At 38.0% G+C, this 23,151-nt stretch overlaps 1 protein-coding gene across 1 annotated transcript in view; it reads left to right on the top strand.

Moving 5' to 3' along the window:
• The first annotated feature begins 7,739 nt into the window (after positions 1-7,739).
• The window catches only part of CNTRL (centriolin), a 90,104-nt gene continuing 74,692 nt past the window's right edge, over positions 7,740-23,151 (top strand). Inside the window, exons 1-4 of the mRNA XM_021711246.1 lie at positions 7,740-7,991; positions 14,618-14,748; positions 20,014-20,144; positions 22,590-22,731. Of these exons, the coding sequence (XP_021566921.1) occupies positions 7,772-7,991; positions 14,618-14,748; positions 20,014-20,144; positions 22,590-22,731 (624 nt within the window). The 5' untranslated portion in view covers positions 7,740-7,771. The remainder of the gene's footprint in view (positions 7,992-14,617; positions 14,749-20,013; positions 20,145-22,589; positions 22,732-23,151) is intronic.

Genomic DNA, 23,151 nt, shown 5'->3' with positions numbered 1-23,151 from the left:
ACTAGCAGAATGGGATGAAGAAGGATGAGAAGCCGAGGTGGGCAGCGCAGGATGAGGGAGTTGGCTTTGGAAAGAAAAGTGGCTGGAGACTGAAGAGGAGTGAGCATCAGGACGGTGGGAAGGACCAGAGAAGGTTAAAGAGTGAGAGTATTTCAGTAGGTCAGAGGGCATGAGATGAAGTAGAGCTGGAGGGAAAGTACTGAGATGCAGTTAAAGGGCTAAGGGAGGAAATGTGGAGAGGGATGTGGGGGTTAAAAAATGGGAATAGGCATTTGCATGTTAGGGTGGTCTGTAGGGAGATGGAAGGAGGTCTGCCTCATTTGGAGGTTGGGGACGATGGGAAGTTAGTGCTGTCAGGAAAGGCTGGACAGAGACGGAGTTTGCCGTCTCTGCCAAGCTGTGATGGGCAAGATTGTTAGATCAGGGCGAGTATCTGGGTTTGTGGGTGGCAGGATGGGAAGTGTTTTGTTGATTGGTCATGTGATTCTGATTATCACGGCATTCTCTTGCTCTGCAGACCATCTTCTGGGCCTTTAAGATGTGACTCCAGCTCTGAACTGTTATTTCTTTATCCTGACCCTTCACTCACTCTAGCCCCACCTCTCAGCTGTCTTCTCTTTTCTGTTGCTTGACCTTTGTTCCTGTGATTGCAAGCAACATCCTAGGGTCAAATTGCATCCTCATCTCTCCCTTAAAATTGTAGTTCAAAGTTTACCACCTGCAGGCAGTAGTCTGAAATATTGTCAGCAATTCAAAAAGGCTGTAAACACCTAAGCCCAGTTCCCTGGATTATGTATTATATGAGACAGAATACACATATCTGTTGTTTCAATATCCAGGCTTTACAGGAGCTATGGTAACTCAGGGTTTAAGTCTGTGAATGAGTAAGCCTGCATTTTACTAAATCAGGAGAGGTAACAAGGGGCCTCGGGATAGTCTAGTGAGGCCAAGGGCTCTTGGTCATTAGGATGTTATGAGAGGAATTCTTTTTTTTTTTTCCCCATTCTACCCCCTCCTTCTTCCCTTCCTCCTCTGCTCCTTTTTCCCCCTTCTCATTCCTCTTCCTCTCCCCCCTTCCTCCTTCCTCTCCCTCTCCTCCCCTTCCTCTTTCTCTAGAGGAATTCTGGATGGTTCTGTGTTTTGAGAATTTGGAGAGAAGACTAAGATGCAGGATACAAAAATAATTGCATTGTATAAAAATATTGGATGTTTTTTTTAAAAAAAATACAATTTTTAAAATATAAAGTATATCTCTGTAGCATGTGGCACACATTATTATTCCAATTTTATAATCTGTTATCATGTTAGAGATGGAGAAGGACATATAAAAGTAGGACAAGGTCCTGTCCCTCCACTCTTTTATCTCTTAAATGTTTTGCCTTCATAAAAGCTACATACTATGGTGTCTATTAAATACCTATTAAATGTCTATTAAAAATTACATAGTATGGTGTCCATTTCTTGCCTTTATGAAAACTGCATACTATGGTGTCATCTATTCATCCATTAAACCCAGGAGTAAAATTTTGCTTTTCTAAACACGTGCCTCTTAGCTCTCCTCAAATTTGAAAGTATTATAGCTATTTAGAAGGAGAATGCCAGCACAGCCTGACACTGAATCAGTAATATAAACTCATTTTCTCCCACTATACTCTCACAACACGTTTCTATAGCACCCCCCCCCCACACACACACATATTAAGCGAGCAACTAATTCTGCAGTGGTGGACACCAGTTGGGTGTCCTCTAATTCAGTTCAGTTCTGCCATTATCTACCTGGAGGTGTGTCAGATCCCTCGGATTGAGAGCTCAGTCCCACAAGACTGCCACCAACTTCTGATGACAGTCACAAGTCCCAGGTTGTTTTACCTGTGCTTCTGACTGGCTGTAAATCACAGTTCTCACAACCTTCTCCTCAGATTTGATTAATTTTCCAGAGCAGCTCACAACTCAGGGAAGCACATTTACTGGTTTATTATAAAGAATATTACATAGGATACAGTTGAAAAGGTATGTAGAACAAGGTAAGTGGGAAGGGGCGTGTAGCTTCCATGCTTGTTTTGGGTGGATTGCTCTCCAGGAACCTCCATGTGTTCAGTTATCCAGAAGCTCCAGTCTTTTATGGAAGCTTCGTTAGTAGGCATGATTGATTATATCATTGACTACTGGCAGTCAACTCTACCTTCAGCCTCTTTCCCCTCTCCAGAAGTTTGGAGAGAGGGGCTGAGAGTCCCAACCCTCTAATCTGGGCTTACTTAGGGGTGGCCAGCCACCAGTTAATTCATTAGCATACAAAAATACACTTAGGAAAAGGAGATAAGACTAAACGTACATTTCACAATATCACTGAGAGACTTTTTGCCATGGCAAAAGGGTGTGACATAAGACCCAAAAGTTATGACTTGAGGGGAAAGTTTTTCTGACCTCTATGGATAGTTTGATACGAGAAAATAAAAGAAAAAGTACAAACATTTAAAATAGCAGTTTAAAATACAAGTTGAGTATCCCTTAACCGAAATGCTTGGTACCAGAAGTGTTTTGGATGTTGAATTTTTTCAGATTTTGGAATATTTGAATTAATTTATTTATATTTAAGTATTTTGGATTTTCAGATTTGGGGTGCTCAACCTGTAGTAAAGTAGGAGGCAGTTGATCATATTGTAGCTTATGTTTGTGAAATAATAATTAACTTTTTAAAAACAAAAAATGTGACAGGTTTTTATTTTTCCCTTTCAAGCCAGTTACCTTAGAAGGCCAGAGCTTGAGCTCAGTGGTCCTGTCTTCATATAAAAATTTCTGATTTTCCTTCAGGAATTGTTTTTATAGTGTATGCCATCCATTAATACAAATCATTTAGTGGCTTTTATCTATGATGTTTTGTGTGAAGCATCATACTAGACCCTCGAGAATAAAACAATCTAGACTTCAGAAAACTCAGTCAACTATATGATATGAAGGACATGCGTTTTGGAATCAGGTCAGGACTCAGGTTTTGGCTTAACCAGTTAGTTAAGGAACCTTAGACAAATTATTTAACATCTTCATCTGTAACATCTTCAATCTAAATGACACCTATCTCATAAAATTGTTGCATTTAATCCTTTCAATGTGATGATACACGTAAAGAGCTTATCACAGTATTTATTTGTTTGCTTTTTAGAGGCAGGATCTCTCCATGTGGCCCAGGCTGAAGAACAGTGGCTATTCACAAGTGAGATCATAGCACAAAGTAGCCTGAAACTCCTAGGCGTAAAGTTATCTCCTTCCTCACCTTCCTGAATAGCTGGGACTACAGGTGTGCACTGTGCCCAGCTAAATATAACAATATTTGGTATGTGGTAAGCCCTCAGTAAATATTAACCACTAGCATTATATTCTTTAAAATTAATTTCAATCATCATCTTTTCTGAGAGGATAAATTTTGAAAGTAGCCAGAATTCATTTGGAGTCAGGTTTACTGAATAAGGTTAGTAATCAGACTGGGAAAAGAAAAAAGTGTGGCTGAAGTGATGAGTCTGATTGTCTTGTAAGACTTATAAATTAGTTCTGAAAGCAGAACCCAAAGAGGAATTCCAAAAATGTTTTGGGGAAGATAAGCATTCCTAGAATGACTATATGGTCATTAAGGGTATTATATCTGTGAAATGCTGGTTAATTGATTGACTATATTAGTGGATTATATTAACAGAAGTTCTCTTTTATATACTATATTTGCTCTGTAGAGGAGGAACGAGGGTCATCCTTTTCTTTCCCATCATAAATGTCATGACTGACACCCCTGTAACAAAGACAAGTTTCCAAGAGAAAAGCATAACAGATTTATTTGATCATAGCTTTATGTGACATGGGCACCTATAGAATGAAGATTCAAAAGATACAGGGAACACTGTCCATTTTTATGGATAGCATCAGTGAAGTATGGATAGCTATGTAGAAATATGATTGGACAAAGAAGGTATGATCTATGCTAATAGACTGAGTGGGGAAACTCAACAAGGCCTGTCTGTCCAGATTTTTCTTGGCCTCTCTGTTCAGCATTCCTTCTTCCTGGGTATGGGATAAGGTCCTTATGGAATGAGGGTCTTAATTTCTTTAAGGCCAGTCGTTATACAGAAAAGTGGCAGGGGGCAAAGAATAGAGTAGTATTTTTAGGTTTTTTTGGCTGTTTTCGAAAAGGGGTTCTGGTTTGTATGAGCCACCTTGGGGACGGAAGATCCTAGTGTCTATGGCTTGCCTTGTTGGAGAATGAGAGGCTAGAGACCAGGGAACAGGAGGAGACCAGAGAGAAACTGCTTTTGAGGCTGTTTCTGAGGCCTTCACTTTGGAGTATTATTTCCCAGCTCCAACAGCTCTAACCATTTAAAAAATAAGTTTCTTCATAATCACAACCTGTAAAATAATACCCATATACCTGTGAGGGTATATTTTATGTTAATAGAGATAGGAAAAGCCCAAAATGTTTTTCCTACTGTCACAAACCACACATTGCAATATTTTTGACACCAGATATGTGAGGGTTGTTTTACCACACACCAAACACTTTTCCAGTGGACACCAGCTGGCTGTCCTGTTATTCAATTCAATTCTGACACTATCTACCTGGAGATAGAGATATCAGATCCCACAAGTTAAGGACTCAGTCTCACAAAACTATCACCTATTTCAGATGCCCATCACAAGTGGTAAATTGTCACTTGTACTTCTGACCAACCAACTATAAATTGGGACTCCCACTACTCCCCTCTTGGATTTGATTAATTTGCTAGAGTGTCTCACAGAATTCAGGGAAATGCTACTTACACTTACCATTTATTATAATGAATATTACAAAGGCTACAGATAAATAGCTAGATAGGAAAAGGTATGAAAGAAGAGGCATGAAACTTCCATGCCATTTCTAACACTTCCATGTGTTCGGCTATCTGGAAGCTCACCAGACCCTGTCATTTTGAATTTTTATGGAGGCTTCATTATGTAGGCAATTGGTGATCAAATTAACTTTTCCCCCCCTCTCCTCCCTGCAGGTTGTGGGGTGGAGCTGAGAGTCCCAACCCTCTAATCACACCTTTGTCTTTCTGATGACTAGCCTCCATCCTGAGGCTATCTAGGAGTCAAGAGCATAAAAAATACATTCTTACCACTCTGAAGATTCCAAAGGTCCTAAAAGCTGTGCGATAGGGAAACTAGAGGAAGACCAAATAAATATGTTAAAAGAAAAATTTTGAACATATTAACTTTAAAATTGAGCAAAGAACAGTTCAGAAATTGGGCCGCCTTCAGAACCAGAAGAGGTTCAGAGAGCTCCATTCTGCAATGTGTGCAGGCAGCATTTATGAATAGAAAAGGGAAGTGAGATACAGAAATAGCTTGATTTGTTATAGCTCAGTGTTTACCTTATTTGAACGTGGTCTGATCAGTAGACTGCCCATGATTGGCTAAAGCTTGCCTGTTGTGATTGACTGAGACTCAGCTATTTGTTATAAAAACATACTCCTAAGTCAGACTTTCAGTTAGTTAATGTATTAAGTTAGGTTGCAGTTCACTATGTAGACACTCAAAGTATAGAGGCATCCACAGGCCAAATATAGTTTAACTTAACATACAATCATATGTCTCTTAATGACAAGATTTGCTGTGAAAAATGGTTAGGCAATTTTGCCATTGTGTGAACATCATAGAGTGTACTTACACAAAGCATGTATGGTGTAGCCTACTACACTGTAGGCTGTATGGCATATCATTGAGTAAACTAATGATAAAATGGAGTATAGGGTGCTTGGTGGAGTGAGGTAAGAGATTAGGGCAGAAAGTTGGACCTGTTTGTGATGAGTCCTTTGTGTGGTACTGAAATGTTTAGATTTACAGCAATGGGAACCATCAAACCCCTTTTGTTTTCATGACATGAGTGGGTCAAATGTGGAGGATGAATTTAAGGCAAGATAGAGGATTAGAAAGAAGTTTGTTCAGAGAGTATCATCATAGTCTAGGCAAGATATAAATATTGGATCTGGGGTAATAGCTATGAATATGGATAGAGATGAATTTCAAAATATTTTAGAGATAGAATAATTATCTTGGTAGGTGAGGGAGAGGAATGAGTGGAAGAGAATTCCATTTGTTCATTCATTTAACAAATATTTATTGAGTTTCTGCTAGGTGCCAGGCACTGTGCTAAACTAGAGGCACAGTAACAGAAGTTCTCATGGAGTTTATAGTTCAGAAGGGAGACAAGTGTTAAGCAAAATAACATACATTTATCATTGCAAACTGTGATTGATTGAGGAAAAAAATACAAATTGATTGATCGAGAGTTTAGAACTGGGGATCTCACTTCTGCCCTACACTGGAAGCCTTCCTGAGGAAGCAGTAGATGAACTGATCTCAGAAGGAATACTAAGAATTAACATGGTAAATAGAATGGGATCAAGAATTTGAGGCAGAAGGAATTATGTGAGGAGACCAGTGTGACTGGAGCCCACAGTTGAGGGAATGAATGACATAGGTGAGTCTGGAGAGATAGGGTCAAATAGTGGGGGACGTTGTAGGTCATGGTAAATATTTCATTCATTACAGACTGCTCAATTTGCTTTTTAAGTAGATCACTTTGGCTATCTGACTTTAATGTAGTGATGGAGGAGGAAGGCAAGAGAGCTTGTAGACAGATCAGTTAGAAGCTATTATAGTAGATTGATGTGGGCTTGGATCAGACTGGATGACAGTGAAGATGGAAAGAAGTAGACTAATTTGAGAGCTATTTGGGAGTTAGAATTAACAGAACTTGGTGACTTACTGGGTATGGGATAAGAGAAGAGGGAGGAATCAAGAATAACTGCCAGGTTTCTGTCTTATTCCAGTGAGTGCTGTTCACTAGTTAGGGAGCACCAGAGGAAGGTGATAGGAGAAATAGAGTAAATGATAAATGAGTTTAGGATACCAATGAGGTGTCAAATAAGCAGTTGGGAATAGGAGTCTGGAGCTCAGAGAAAGCTTGAGTTAAAGATATAAATTCAGTATACACATGGCATTGGGTGCCGTGGGTATGCATTAGATTGTCCAAGATAAGATTAGAGAGAAACTAGAGGGAAGCCTTGAGAAGCACTGACATTTAAATTAGGCTACACAGAGGAATAAATGCCAGCAAAGGAGATCAGCGAATGGCTAAGGAGGCAGGAGGATACCAGGAAAGTGTAGTGTCCCAAAAGCCAAAGAAAGAAACTGTTTCAGGAAGGAGAGAGTACTCATCAGTATTAAATACTTCTGGTTGCCAAATTTTCCCAGCTTCCTGCATTCTAGAACACCTTGTGTGAAAGGGACCTTGTGACTAGTTTCATCCAATAAACTCAGAACAGAAATACCAAATAACACTTCTGACTGGAGCATGTGTCAATGCTAGACCCTCTCTGGAGCTCTCTTCTCTCTCTGGTGAGGCAATCAGTGATGTGTGAAGTCAAACAATCCTCCTGCTTTGGCCTCCCAACTTGTTGGGATTACAGGCATGAGCCATGACACCTGGCCAAGTTTTTAAAATGTAAAGCATTTAGCACAAAGCTTGGCACACAGCTCATATTTTAAAAGTTTAACTGTTATCATCATTATTATTATGAAATGCCGTTAGCTTGGAGTACTGAGTCCTAGCATCCATAGGCTCTGTGTTTATAACTTTGTATTCTTGAAAGTTCTAGAAATAAGTTGATAGCTCTTAATAATTAACCTTGTTGACTATACTGAAAACTCTTACAGGTTTTGATGGACATCTGGCTGTGTTCTTGCAATGAAGAAAGGTCCTCAACAAAAAATACTCTCCAAAGCAAAGATGCCACTGTCATCTCACACTCCTAGACCATCATCTCTTACATCCAATATGAGATCAAGGTCGCTTTCACCTTTGATTGAATCAGAAACTCTGCCTTTTCATTCTGGAGGACAGTGGCATGAGCAAGTTGAGATTTCAGACAAAAACGTTATGTTTTTGGACTACCAAGACCATAAAGGTATTACTTTTTGGTTTAAGAACTGGTCTGATCACATACTCAAGTAGAGATAGAAAATTTTGACCTTACGTTTTTGGTTCAAATGTAATACCTCTACTGGTACTAACTTAATCTTTTGTTCTTCTCGACAGAAATGGTATAAGGACAGTGAGGGAACTGAGGTTTCTGGGTGAGGGTGAAGATGTCTGAAAGGATTTGGGGAGGGGAGTTTCCAGAAAAAGGAAGTTTTATTTCTTGTGGTAGTAGAGTGTCTTAAAACTCATATCCAAAATTTGCCATCCTCTTTGGATAGGGGGAGGACAGATCTGTTCACTTTTGAGTGGAGTGCCTTAATTCAGTATAAAAAATGTTATCCACTCTTGGGCTGTGCTAGTCAGCTTATTAGCATACTACTTATGTGTGAACAGACTGATTTTTACTTATGGGACATGTGTATGTTCCACCAGGGTTTTAATTTTTTTCTTAAAAGCATTATGCTAATATAGGAATATATTTTCAGAAGTGCATTATTCTTTGCTAAGTCATGAAATAACAACCATCAAACTCTATTGAGCTGAATATGTTATTTAGAGTCTATCACTCTCAGTGATCTGTCACAGAAACTCCCCTCCCCAAATCCTTTCATACATCTTCACCCTCACCAGAAGCCTCAGTTCCCTCAGGATTTTTTTAAAAATTAAATTTAATTTAATTTAATTTAATTTTAAAGTTGTGGGGTACAAGTCAGGATTATGCATATAAGTGGTTTAGGTACAGGTGAAGTTTTGGGCCTCCCATTGGACCTCACTTCACCTTGATTAGGATCAGGCACCCTTATTGATATTAGGTGCTGCCCCCTCCTCTGGCAGTGTCCCGCTACTGCCAATCCCTTTTTTGTAGTATAGGTTTTCAGGGTATACTTATGAGTGAGAATGTGTGGTATTCGGTTCTTTGTTTCTGTGATAGATCACTGAATATGATAGATGTCAAATCCATCCAAGATGCTGTGAAGTCCATAATTTTGTTCTTCTTTATGGCTGTGTAATATTCTATCATGTATATCTATCACTTTTTTTTTATCCAGTGTACTTCTGATGGGTAGCATGATTGGTTCTGTGTTTTTGCTGTTGTGAATAGTTAGGCAATAAAGGTGTACGTAGGTATCTTTTTTGTAGAATGATTTTGAGTTCCTCTGGGTATATTCCCAGAAGGAGGATTGCTGGGTCATATGGAAGGTCAATTTCTAGTTCTTTTAGAAATTGCCGCCGGGCTCGGTGGCTCAGTCTGTAATCTTGCGCCTTTTGGAGGCTGAGGTGAGTGGATTGCCTGAGCCTGCGGGTTCGAGAACTGCCTGGGCAGCGAGACCGCATCTCTACAATAAATCAAAAAAATCAACTGGGTATGGTAGCGCATGCCTGTAATTCCAGCTACTTGGAAGGCTGAGGCGGAAGGATCGCAGGAGCCCAGCAGGTCGAGGCTGCGGTGGCCGGGAGCGGCTACTGCACTCCAGTCTGGGTGACAGAGTGAGACTCCAACTCAAAAAAAAAAAAAAGAAATTGCCACACTGTTTTCCATAGAGGTTGAATTAGTTTGCACTCCCACCAACTGTGTAGAAGCATTCCCTTTTCTCCGCATCTTCGCTAGCATCTATTGTTGTGTGTTTTATTAATGATAACCATTCTTACTAGAGTTAGGTGATATCTCAATGTGGTTTTGATTTGCATTTCTCTGATGATCAGTGAGGCTGAGCATTTTTTAATGTGTCTGTTGGCTGCTCATATATCTTCTTTTGAGAAATGTCTGTTCGTGTCTTTTGTCCATTTCTTAATGGGTCTGTTTGTTTTTTTCCTTTTGGCCATTTAAATTCCTTGTAGATCCTAGATGTTAGGTCTTTGTCAGATATACAGTTGGCAAGCACATTTTCTCATTCTGTGGACTATCTCCCTCTTAATGGTTCCTTTTGCTTTGCAGAGCTTTTCAGTTTGATGAGGTCCCACTTGTCTATGTTATCTCTTGTGACATTGGGCATCTGAAATTTTGATAAGGAATTGGTTGCCTATTCCAATTTTTGTAAGAGTGTCTCCTGTGTTTTCTAAGATTCTTATGGTTTGAGGTTTTATGTTTAGGTCTTTGATCCATTTGGAGTTGGTTTTTTGTGTATAGTGATAGGTCGGGGTCTTGCTTCATTCTTCTGTATATGGTCTGCCAGTTTTCCTAGCACCATTTACCTAATAGATTCTCCTCTCCCCAGTGGTTGTTGGTGGAGACTTTGTTGAAGATGAGTTGGCTGAGAAATTGAGGTTTTGCTTCCAGAATCTCTGTCCTGTACCATTGTTCTATTTGCCTGTTCTTGTACCAAAACCAGGCTGTTTTGATTATTGTAGCCTTATAATAAAATTTAAAGTCTGGGAGTGTGATACATGTCACTTTGTTTATTTTGCTGAGGATTCTTTTAACTATTTGTGGTCATTTTTTTTTTTCCATATGAATTTTTGTATTGTTTTCAGTTCTGAGAAGAATGATGATGGTAATTTAATTTGTATTGTGTTGAATCTGTAGATAGCCTTGGGTAGGCTGGACATCTTAACAATGTTGATTTTTCCAGTCCATGAGCATGGAATATTATTTCATTTGTTTGTGTCTTCTTTGATTTCTTTGAGCAGTGTTTTGTAGTTATCATTGTAAAGGTCTCTCACTTTTCTGGTTAGAAAGATGCCAAGGTATTTCATTTTTTGTGTGTGACTTTTGTGAATAGGATTGTACTTTTTATTTGGTTCTCTGCCTGTTTGTTGGTGGTGTATAAAAATACGACTGTCTTTTGCATGTTGGTTTTATGCCCTGAGACTTTGCCATAGTCCTTTATCAGTGCAAGGAGATTTTTGACAGATTCTCTTGGGTTTTCCAGGTATAGGATCTTATCATCTGCAAAGAAGGATAGCTTAACTTCCTCTTTTCCTATTTGAATGCCCCTGATAGCCTTCTCTTGTCTGATTGCTCTAGCTAGGACTTCCAACAGTATGTTGAACAGGAGGAGTGAGATTGGGCAGCCTTGTCTTATTCCGGTTTTCAGGGGAAATGTTTCTAATTTCTGTCCATTTAGTAATATGTTGGCTGTTGGTTTATTGTAGATGGCTTTTACTATTTTGGGGTATGTTCCCTCTATACCTAGGTGTTTGTGGGTTTTTATCAAGTAAGAATGCTAGATTTTATCAAAAGCTTTTTCTGTGTCTAATGATATAATCATGTGTTTCTTGTTTTTACATCTGTTGATGTGTTTAATTATGTTTATGGTCTTGCAGATGTTGAACCAGCCCTGCATCCTGGGGATGAAGCCTACCTGGTCATGGTGGATAACTTTTGAGATGTGTTATTGGATTCAATTTGCTAGATTCTTGTTGGGAATTTTTGCTTCAACAGGGATATTGGCCTGTCATTCTCTTTCTTTGTTGAATCTGCCTGATTTGGATATCAGTGTAATGTTAGCTTCATAAAATGACTTGGGAAGAGTTCTTTCTCTATTGGCTGGAATACTTTCTTTTGGTTTTTTTGAGTTGGAGTCTCACTCTTGTCATCTAGGCTGGAATGCAGTGGCATGCTCATGGCCACTGCAGCCTCGACCTGCTGGGCTTAGGTTATCCTTCCACCTCAGACTTCCAAGTACCTGGAACTACAGATGCATGCCACTATGCCTGGCTAGTTTTTGTGATTTATTATAGAGACAAGGTCTCACCAAATTTCCCAGGCTGATCTGAACCCTTGGGCTCAGGCAATCCTCTCGCCTCAGCTTTCCAAAGTGCTGGGATTACAGGCTGAGCCATCATGCCCAACCTGGAATACTTCCAATAGGATTGGTATTAGCTCCTCCTTGTATGTTTTGTAGAATTCTGCTGGAAAGCTGTCTGGTCCAGAGTTTTTTTGTAGGTAATTTTCTTATGACAAAGTCTATTTCCTGGGTTGTTTTTACTCTATTTAGGGTCACTGTTTCTTCTTTTGTGTGACGTCAGAAAGTCCCTCATCTTGTTTAGGTTTTTGAATGTGTTTCCATAGAGGTGTGCATTGTAATCTCTGATAATCTTTTATATTTCTTTGGGGTGGTTGTGACTTGATCTTTTGCATTTCTGATTGTATTTATTTGGGCTTTTTGTCTCTTTTTCTTGGTCAGTATGGCTAGGAGTCCATCAATTTTGTGCATCCTTTCAAAGAACCAGCTTTTTGTTTCACTGATTTTTTTTCTATGATATTTTTGTCTTCTATGTTTTGGAGCATTTACTTTGGTGATCTGGATTCTTCTACTGAAGTTAGGGTTTTGGTGGTCTTGCCTTTTCAGCTCCCATAGGTGATTTGTTAGGCTGTTGACTTGTGATCTTTTTATTTTCTTGATGTGTGTTTGCAGAGATGCAAATTCCCCTCTTAGTACTGTTTTCCTGGCATCCCAGAGATATTGGTAAGATGTGTCTTTGTTTTCACTTGTTTCCAAGAATCATTTAATTTCTGTTTTGATTTCTATGTTGACCCAGGGGTTGTTCAGCATCATGCTGTTTAGTGTCCATGTCTTTGTGAGTTTGGGGGGGATTTTGTTGATGGCAGTATTTATTTTTATTTCTCTTGGTTTGAGAAGGTGCATGGTAGTATTTCAATCTTATGGAATTTGTTTATACTTGATTTATGATCAAGAATGTGGTTGATCTTGGAGTATGTTCTATGTGGTGATGCATAGAATGTATATTCTGTGGTTGTTGGATGGAGTGTCAAGTTAAGGTTCTGGATCTCCTTATTGATTTTTTTGCCTCAATGATCTATCTAGGCTTGTTAGTTGGGCATTTAAGTCTCCAGTTATGATAGCATTAGAGTCAGTATCCTTTTTCAGTTTACTTAGTAGTTGCCTTACAAATCTGGGTGCTCCTGTGTTGGGTGCATATGTGTGTGTGTGTGTGTGTGTGTGTGTGTGTGTATTTAGGATGAATATTTCTTGTTGATGGATTGAATCTTTTATCAATATGTAATGTCCTTTCATATCTTTTTAAATTTTTCATAGCTTGAAGGTTGTTTTGTCTGATGTTAAAATTGCGACTCCTGCCTTCTTTTATTTTCCAAGGTTTTATTAATAAACATTAACAGCATTGAGTTTATACTATATTTTTTCTGTCAGTTGTACACTGTGATTTCTAATATGAGTAATATTTTAGAATATTAATAAATTTATATCTTAGAAAAGGCAAAGTTAAAGAAAAGATTATTTTATTTGAATCAAAATGTTTAATATTAACTTATAAATAATCATAGAATCTTTGGCCCACAACCTGGATCTGAATCCAGGATTAGTTTTCTCTGACTCATAAAGCAAGAACCAAGAGGCAATTTTCTTTTTATGGGCTACTTTTATGAAATGTAATATGGCTTTAACAAGATTTGATAGCAATATCCAGGAAGGTCATAAGATGGGATGTGCTGTTCATCAAGTTAGTACCTTATCTCTGTAAAATATGTTGTGAGCCTCTCTTCTTAAAAGAGCAACAAATTTAGTTTCTCACTATAAAAAAAGAGGATTTTTAAGAATTCCAGTGTTTCTGAACTTTAGATTTGAATTTTTAAAAATGAACAACTAAATAGTGCTGGTTAATTTTTAAAATCTAACATGAAATGGGCTCGGTGGCTCAGCCTGTAATCTCGTGCCTTTGGGAAGCTGAGGTGAGTGGATTGCCTGAGCCCGCGGGTTCGAGACCCGCCTGGACAGCGAGATCTCATCTCTACAATAAATCAAAAAATCAGCCGGCCGTGGTAGCGGATGCCTGTAATTCCGGCTACTTGGAAGGCTGAGGTAGAAGGATCACTGGAGCCCAGCAGGTCGAGGCTGCGGTGGCTGAGAGTGGCCACTGCATTCCAGTCTGGGCGACAGAGTGAGACTCCAACTCAAAAAAAAAAAAATCTAACATGAAAGTATTGATAAAACATTCAGTGTTGCATGTGGTTGAAAGTGCAAGTTTTTGTATTCATCTGCCTAGGTTCAGTTCCTTGGATTTGTACCTTATTAGCTTTTATAAGAGCTTGCACAGATGATTTTTTAAAAATAAATGAGGATATTAATAATTTCTATCTTAAAGGTTTGTTGTACAAATTAATTTTTTTTTGAGTCAGGGTCTCACTCTGTCCCCCAAACTGGAGGATATGATCTCAGCCTTGAACTCCTGGGCTTAGATGATTCTTCCACCTCAGCCTACTGAGTAGCTGAGACTACAGGAGTACACCACCAAGCTGGGCTAATTTTTAAAAATTTTTGTGGAGACAAGGTCTTATTATGTTGCTCAGGCTGGTTTCGAATTCCTGGGCTCAAGCAATCCTCCTGCCTTGGCCTCATGCCTTGGGATTACAGGCATGAGCCACTACACCAGGCCAAGTTTTCAAAATGTAAAGCATTTAGCACAAAGCTTGGCATATTGATCATATTTATAAAGTTTAACTGTTATCATTGTCATTATTGTGAAATGCTATAAAGTAAAATATTATTAAAACAATGTGGTTAAAAATACCCAGTTTTTAAAATATTTGCATGACTTAGACATCTTTTTGTTATATAGCATCAGAACAATTTGTTTTTCATGATATTCATGTCTTCCTCTACTGATAATGGTCTGTTTCTGTAATTTCAGGAGCTGAGTCACATGCAGGAGTTCGGTATATTACAGAGGCCCTCATTAAAAAACTTACTAAACAGGACAATTTGGCCTTAGTCAAATCTCTGAATCTTTCACTTTCTAAAGATGGTGGCAAGAAATTTAGGGTAGGTTGACGACAATTTTTGAGTATAGACATTATTTTAAATTTTTCTGTGCTTTAAAACTACAAAAAAAAAAAAATCCCCAAAGACTAGTGTCTCATCATAATATCAACTGATTTGTAGCAGATTTTCTGTTGTTTCCAGTGAAAGTTCTAAATTAGAAGTATAACATCACCAAATGTATAAGTTTCTATTACCCAATATGCTATACATTATTGACTTTCTCTAGAGAAGGGATTGGAACTACAGCTTGCAAGCCAGTATGGGCCTGCAATAAAGTTTTATTGGAACACACCCACACTTATTTGTCCACCTATTGTTTATAGCTATTTTTGCATTACACTAGCAATGCTTAGTAGTTGCCACAGATACTATATGACCCGCAAAACCAAAAATACTATCTGACCTTCTATAGAAAAAGTTTCTAATCCTTGCGGTAGAGCAGGGGTGTCCAAGCTTTTGGCTTCCCTGGGCCACACGGTAACCCTTTGTCGTCCCTGGGCTGCACCAAGTAAAGAGGAATTGTCTTGGGCTGCACATTAATTATATAATAGTTAGTATACTTACATAATAAGACAAAAAAATATTTTGTATTGTAAAGTTTAGAAAAATAACAATATAAAACTAGTGGTAAATTTGATCTTGTTTTTATAAAACTAACTTATCAGTGTCTGGTTTGATGGAAATGGTCACAATTCTTAGTGAGTTCTCAAGGTGCTTGTCAGAAATGTTTGTTTGAATTTTGCTCTTTGTGTGCTTCATAATCGAAAACAACTGCTCACAAATGTATGTGCTGCCAAAAATCAATGTCATGAATAAGGCATGATTGTGAACTTCAAAAACGGAACTATGCATGCAGTCACAAAGAATATAAATGCTAAAAATCACATAATGTTAAAAGATTTTGTGGGGCCGCATTGCTAGCTGTCCTGGGTCACATGTGGCCTCTGGGCCACAGATTGGACATGCCTGCTCTAGAGTGTTTACTACTTTATTCATAAACCGTACAACATGAACACATATAATAGACAATGTAATTTCTTTAACTAGAAAAAATAAAACTTAGATTCTAACCACATGTTATTCGCAAAAATTAATTCTTGAAGAGTGAAGAATAAATAAAGACAAAGCAAAACAATAAAAACAGCAACAACAACAAAAAAAACAGCAGAAATGCTACAAAAATATTGGGAAAGTAGGAGAATATTTTTTAAATCTTAGAGTGGGGAAGACCTTCTTAATCAAACATTATAATTTCCTAAATGATTATTTCATTTCCAGAATTTCAGCTTTTTTTTAAAGGTGTCTATACCTTTGGAGAATTTTCCATTCATGTCCTGAATAGTTTTTTTAAATTAATCACTGATATCACGAAAAATATTGACAGATTTAGCTTACATAAAGATTTAAAAGTTGTCTTTAGGCCGGGCTCAGTGGCTCAGCCTGTAATCTTGCGCTTTGGGAGGCCGAGGTGAGTGGATTGCCCGAGCCCGCGGGTTCAAGACCCGCCTGGGCAACTTGGGAGACCTCATCTCTACAATAAATCAAAAATTAGCCGGGCGTGGTAGCGCGCGCCTATAGTTACAGCTACTTGGAAGGCTGAGGCGGAAGGATCACCGGAGCCCAGCAGGTCGAGGCTGCGGTGCCTGGGAGCGGCCACTGCACTCCAGTCTGGGCGACAGAGTGAGACTACAACTCAAAAAAAAAAAAAAAGTTGTGTTTAATGAAAGACATATTTTTAAAAGTTTAAAGGAAAAAACCAAACTGGCGTGTGTGTTTGCAACATATTTAGCAGCATCTACATAAAATAAAGATCTCCTGCAGTTTAGTAAGAGAGAAGGAGAATAACAACTCAGTGAAAAACAAGCAGAGGATATGAACAGGCATTTCAAAAAGTCTGTAAGTGGCCAATATTAATATGAAAATGCATTCAATGCATTAATTTCAAGGAAATGTGAAATAAAACAATAGTTTGATACCATTTTTTATCTTGTACATCTAATAAACAAGACTTGAAAAGATTGTTTCAATATTCAGAAAGTTGTGGGAAATGAGTATTCCCATATGTTTTTAAGTGGACATATAGATTAGTACAGCACTTTAGAAAGATGGTTTGGTAGTGTTTATCAAAATTTTGAGTGTACTTATTCTTTGATTCAGCAATTTAATTTATACTCACCAACTCAACAATTCTCCTTGATGTCTATTTTGCTGGTATTATTTGCACATGTATACAAAAATGTCAATATATTAATATTTAATGTGTATTAAACAGGAAACAGAATAACTAAATATCTGTCCATAGAGGGTTGATTAATAAATTATGGTACCATGGAATACTATGAAGTTGTTTTTTTTTAATGAGTTAGAGCTCTATTTCCCTGTGTGGACATGGAAAAATATCCATAGTGGATTCAGTGAAACAAAAACAAATTCTAAAACATTTTATTTAGCATGATCTCAAAATATTTTTTTAAATTCTGGGTTTTTTTAATGTGTGTGTATGTGAATATAAATGAATAGAAAGATCTGGATGTATATACACCAGCCTCTTAACAATGACTACCTTTAAGCAATGGAATTGGGGGAATTTGAGGGACTTGATGAAAAGCTTTTTATGTTGTGTTTGAAATTTCTGCTAGAATATATCCAGGTCTTACTTGAGTAATTAAAGTGGGAAAAGAAAACATGTTGGAATTTAAATGTTGCAAAAATTAAATATTAAATTAGTAAATAGCTACTGTGTGGGTATTAAATGCCAGGCATTCTGTTAGACTAGACTGGGGGAATAGATATAGAGGTAAATAAGCTTCATTGCTGATTTCTGGGAATTTAGGGCTTAGTGTGAAAACTGCTTAGAACTCAGAGGAGAAATAGGGAGAACCAGAGAGAGTACATGGGAGAGGCCAACCCAATGAAACAGACTGAAGCTGTTATCAGGACAGGAGAAGACCCAAGTATAGACGAATGGAGGCCAAAGGAGGGGGCTTTAGGCAGGAAAGGATGACATTAAATGTCACAGGATAGTCAGATAAGAAGAAAATTTAGAAATCATTTGAATTTGGCAATTAGAAAGTCCTTCTGTTTCTTGAACCCACCAAATCCATTCTTTGGGAACCTGTACGTTTTTTTGTTTTTGTTTTTTCATCTCAGCCCCAGATGTTCTCTGTCCCCAGATGTTCACACAGCTGGCTTGTTGATATTAAGGTCTCAACTCAGTGTGCTTCCTCTTTGAGGCCTTATCTTACCACCCAATTACAATTAGTCCCCTCTCTTCAGTCATGCTGTCTCATTCTTTAAGTTAAATGCATTTATTTAGCACCCACTATAAGCCACGCAGTAGTGCTATAGCAGTGGGCATAACACAAAATTTGCCCTCTTGGTACCTTGCATTCTGTCACAAGATGTTGTGTTTACTTTCTTGTTAGTATTGTTCACTGTTTGAAATCTCTTGTTTGCTTATGTGTTTGTTTATTGTCTTTCCCTATGAATGAGAATACGAACTTTGTTTTCCTTATTTACTACTTTATTTCCAGTACCTGAAACAGCTCCTGGCACATAACCCATGTCTGATAAATATCCATGGATGAATGAATGGTAACCTAGGAGAGAACAATTTGAAAGCACTGGTGTGATAGAAGATATATTGCCTTACTAATATAGATTTAGCATCCCAAATCTGAAAATCTGAAATGCTCCAGAATCAAAAACTTTTTGAGCACCAGCTCAAAGGAAATGCTCATTGGAGCATTTGGGAGTTTTGGATTTGTGATGCTTGACCAGTTACTAAAATGCAAATATTCCAAAATTTTAAAAATCCAAAAATCTGAAAACTTCTGGTTCTAAGCATTTGGATGAGGTATACTCAACTGTAGAACAGGAGTGAATAGAAGGCAGAATAAACAAATGTAGAGAACTCTTGTGAGAACATTGGTGTTAACATTGGTAGATAAGATGATGGCTTGGTAGGATAACAAGTTTCATGCTAGGTGATTTGTTTTATATAGAAGAAACTTGAGCATGTCGATTGGAAGCTCTGTGCAGCAGGGAAAAATTGTCTAGATCATGCCCGTATTCCCATTTCCTGGTGCCATGCCTCATATGTAGTAAGTGCATAATAAATATATGTTGAAAAATGACTGCTTTTAAACTTGAGGGTAAGACCCAGGAGGGAGAAAGAGGCTGAATATGCAAGGGTGTTGGAGGAAGAGGTGAGAGAGATCCCAATAGCATAAGTACCTAGTTTGACTATGAAAAGGAGAAAATTTTCTGTCTTAGTTCATTTTCTTCTGCTATAACAGAATAGCATTCTGGGTAATTTATAAAGAAAAGAAATTTCTCTGGATCACAGTTCTGGAGGCTGGGAAGTCCAAGACCGAGGGGCCACACTGGTAAGGGCCTTCTTGCTGCATAACATATGGAGGCAGAGTGAGAAAGCAAGAGTGTGTAAGACAAAGAGAGAAAAAGGAAGCTGAACTCCCACGATAACAAATCCACTCCTGAGATAATGGCATTAATGTACTCAAGAAGGCAGAACCTTCATGGCCTAATCACCTTTTATAAGGCCCACCTCTCAACACTGTCATAATCACAGTTAACTCATTTCAATATGAGTTTTGGAGAGGATATTAAAATCATAGCACTATCTCTTGGAAGAAATGAAGAGAGGAAGATGGAGAGGCATAAAAAAGTTGAGGTAGAGGGAACAGTAGTGGAGGAGTTCTTGTTGGGTGGCCTTGTGCTTCTTAGCATGTAGGAATTGTTGTCATCTGCTGAGGGACAAAGGAGAGTTGGCGGCTTGAGGAGAGTTGCTACTCCTGGTCAAGGAGAGCTACGCCAAGGGATTGTCCAGGACATCAGTGAGGGTTTATTATTTTCTTTTTCTGTTTTTTTTTTTTAATTTTATTTTGTTTTAAGGATGTGGATGTGTTTTAAGGATTTGTTTTAAGGATTGCATATACAAGCGGTCATTGTACAGGTAAAATTTGGGCCTCCCTTTGGTCCCCACTTTGCCTAGGTATACCCTTATTAATGTTATGTTGCTCCCTCCACTTCCCTGGCAGTTTCTGGCTACTGCCAATCCCTTTCTTATGGTATTATGATAAATGTTCAGGGTCCACTTATGAGTGAGAACATGTGGTACTCAGTTCTTTGTTTTATTGTTTTCTTATGCCTGATCAAAATATCCTCAGATGTACATACTTAAATATTGTGCTTTATGTCAAGGCATCTGTTATGTAAAATATTTATTCATTTGTTTTCAATTAGTATATTGAAAATTTGGAAAAATGTATTAAACTTGAAGTACTGAATCTCAGCTATAATCTAATAGGGAAGATTGAGAAGATGGACAAGCTGTTAAAAATACGTGAACTCAACTTATCATATAACAAAATCAGGTGAGTTATAGAACAAAATCTTTAGGTAGCATTGCAGGGTCTTCTTTGTCAGAGAAGTTGATTAATATTACCTCCATTACTGAAAGATTCCTTTGAAACAGAAGGTATTTGATCTTTATTCATTGATAGTATAGCCCTTCACATATGGTAACTGCTTTTATGTTTTGTTATTACTAAAGTACAAAATAATATCTAACATTATCAAAGAAGGAAGTACATTGTTTTGAACATCAAATTTTATCTTTACTCATTTTTGAGTCAGGGTCTCACTTTGTTGCCCAGACCGGAGTGCAGTGACACAATTATGGCTCACCATACCCTTGACCTTCTGGGCTCAAGTAGTCCTCTTTACTCACCTCCTGAGTAACTGGGACTACATGTGCATGCCACCATGCCTGCCTAATTTTTTGTAAAGATGAGGTTTTATGTTGCCTAGGCTGGTCTTGAACTCCTGGGCTCAAGCAATCCTCTTGATTGGGCCTCCCATAGCGTTGGGACTACAGGCATGAGCCATTGCATCTGGCCTTAATTTCATTTTTTAAAAAAATTTTATTTTATTTTAATCAATATTTTTTTAAATGATATTGTGGGGTACAGTTAAGGGTTAAGTATACAAATATGCTCTATTCAGGCACCCTTGTTGATAAGAGGTGTCTCCCCAAATTTCATTTTTGACAGGAAGTTTTCCCAGATATTGTCTATGATTTATACTGTCTTCTTACATTAAGGATGTTGATGGCCTGGCTCGGTGGCTCAGCCAGTAATCCCAGCACTTTGGGAGGCCGAGGCTAGTGGATTGCCTGAGTGCACAGGTTTGAGAACAGTCCGGGCAATTTGGCAAGACCTCATCTCTACAATAAAATTTTAAAAAATTAGCCGGGCATGGTAGTGCATGCCTGTAGTCCCAGCTTCTTGGAAGGCTGAGGCAGAAGGATCGCTGGAGCCCAGCAAGTTGATGACGTGGTGGCCATGAGCATGCCTCTGTACTCTAGTCTGGGCAACAGAGTGAGACTCCAACTCAAAAAAAAAAAAAAAAAAGAATATTGACATGAAAGTAGAATGTTTTAACCCGGCCGTTTTGATCCCCAAGATATTTTAACCTGTTTTGATCCTCTGTTTTTTGTTTTGTTGTTTTTTTGAGTTGGAGTCTCACTCTGTCGCGCAGACTGGAGTGCAGTGGCATACTCCTGGCCACCGCAGCCTCGACCTGCTGGGCTCCAGCTATCCTTCTGCCTCAGCCTCACAAGTAACCGGAACTACAGGCGTGTGCTACCACGCTGGGCTAGTTTTTCTGATTTATTGTAGAGATGAGGTCTCGCCAAGTTGCCCTGGCGGGTCTCGCGGGCTCAGGCAATTCACTCACCTCGGCCTTCCAAAGCACGGGATTACAGGCTGAGCCACCGAGCCTGGCCAGATCCTCAGTTTTTATCCTAATGTTCTTTGTTCATTGCCACAGGAAATATAAATACTTTGAATCTTGTTTCCAATTCATAATAAATATTACTATGAGAAATAAACATACTAAAATTGACAATGGCTAAAATACATATAGAAAATTGGTTATAGATAAAATGATATAAAAATCAAATCTTGAAAATCTTAATATCTGCATGCTTTCCCTGCAAGTTGGACATAGTAAATATGATAGCCAAAAAAATGACTAAAACAAAACTTCTGCAGTGGCAGATGTTCTAATGAGACAAAGATGAAATTTAAAAATAATTTATGAATCAAACTCTTAATATAACATTTGTTTAAAAATCAATTCTGATGAAAATGATTTCAGCAAGGTAAAAAAATAGAGAAGCTTAGAAATACTTGACCAGTATAGAGAGAAGCTTAGAAGGATCTGTGCAGTTTAAAAAATTGACCAAGGAATTAAATTGACAAGTTGGAAGTAACTTGGAAAGAACTTCATCAGCCAAAATTCATCAATATGTATGATAAATTTTTATTAATTCAAATATTCTAATTAAATTACTTGTATTTATGAACACTATCACTCTAGGGCTTCCCATATCCTGCTGGTATAACTGATCTTTTTGTGATGACTTAAGGCAATAATTAAGGATATCTTCCCTTGGCTGGGACTGTAGCACACAGCACAGTGTGCTATTGAGTTTTCCAGCTCTCCCTTGGCAGTCTGCTAGTACTCTTCACAGTAGTCAGTGAAATTGTCATGGACACACCCTTCTGTTATGGAGTCTTCATGACTAATAGTAAGATGGGTAGGATTCCTAGGCATAATAATGAAGGGTTGACAGTTTAGCTGTTCTGGTAAATTTGGTTTTAGACATTTTTCTTTGTTCTCATTTATGAAAAGCATTGGTAAATTATAATTATGAAAAGCAATCTTACATGGAACCAAGGCTGTTTATTCTAAAAATAAAATGAAGGGACTCTATTATTGTACTTGCTAAATTTTGTTTTATCTTTGGTTTCCAGCAAAATTGAAGGCATAGAAAATATGTGTAATCTACAGAAGCTAAACCTTGCAGGAAATGAAATTGAGCATATTCCAGTATGGTTTGGGAAGAAGTTAAAATCTTTACAAGTCCTCAATCTGAAAGGCAACAAGATATCATCGGTAAGTTATTTAAAATAGCAAGAATTTTTTTCAAATTTTTGGACTTGTTGGAAAATAAAAGATTAAAAATCTAAGTTTAAAAAAATATGATTTCTTTTTTTAAAGTCTTTGGTCCTTTGACCAAACACCAAATTAAGATATAACCCAGAATTTTCTAGAGTAATTAAATATAGAGGGTGCCAAAAATATGTATTCATTTTAAGAAAGAAAAAAACTGTATTAAAATTGTAGATGAATACAAGACACATTTGACTTCTACAATTACAAGAGGTGCTCAAACTGGTTACCATCAGCCTCCAGACACTTCTAATTATGGCAAACTAAAAATAATACATAGAAAACATCATTGCCGGGTTCGGTGGCTCAGCCTGTAATCCCGCGCCTTTGGGAGGCTGAGGTGAGTGGATTGCCTGAGTCCGC

This window comes from Carlito syrichta, unplaced genomic scaffold (assembly GCF_000164805.1).
Source record: "Carlito syrichta isolate Samal-C Ts95f unplaced genomic scaffold, Tarsius_syrichta-2.0.1 Scaffold82277, whole genome shotgun sequence".
Lineage (NCBI taxonomy): Eukaryota > Metazoa > Chordata > Mammalia > Primates > Tarsiidae > Carlito > Carlito syrichta.
Note: the sequence above shows the minus strand (reverse complement) of the source record. Positions and strands in the feature narration are given on the sequence as shown.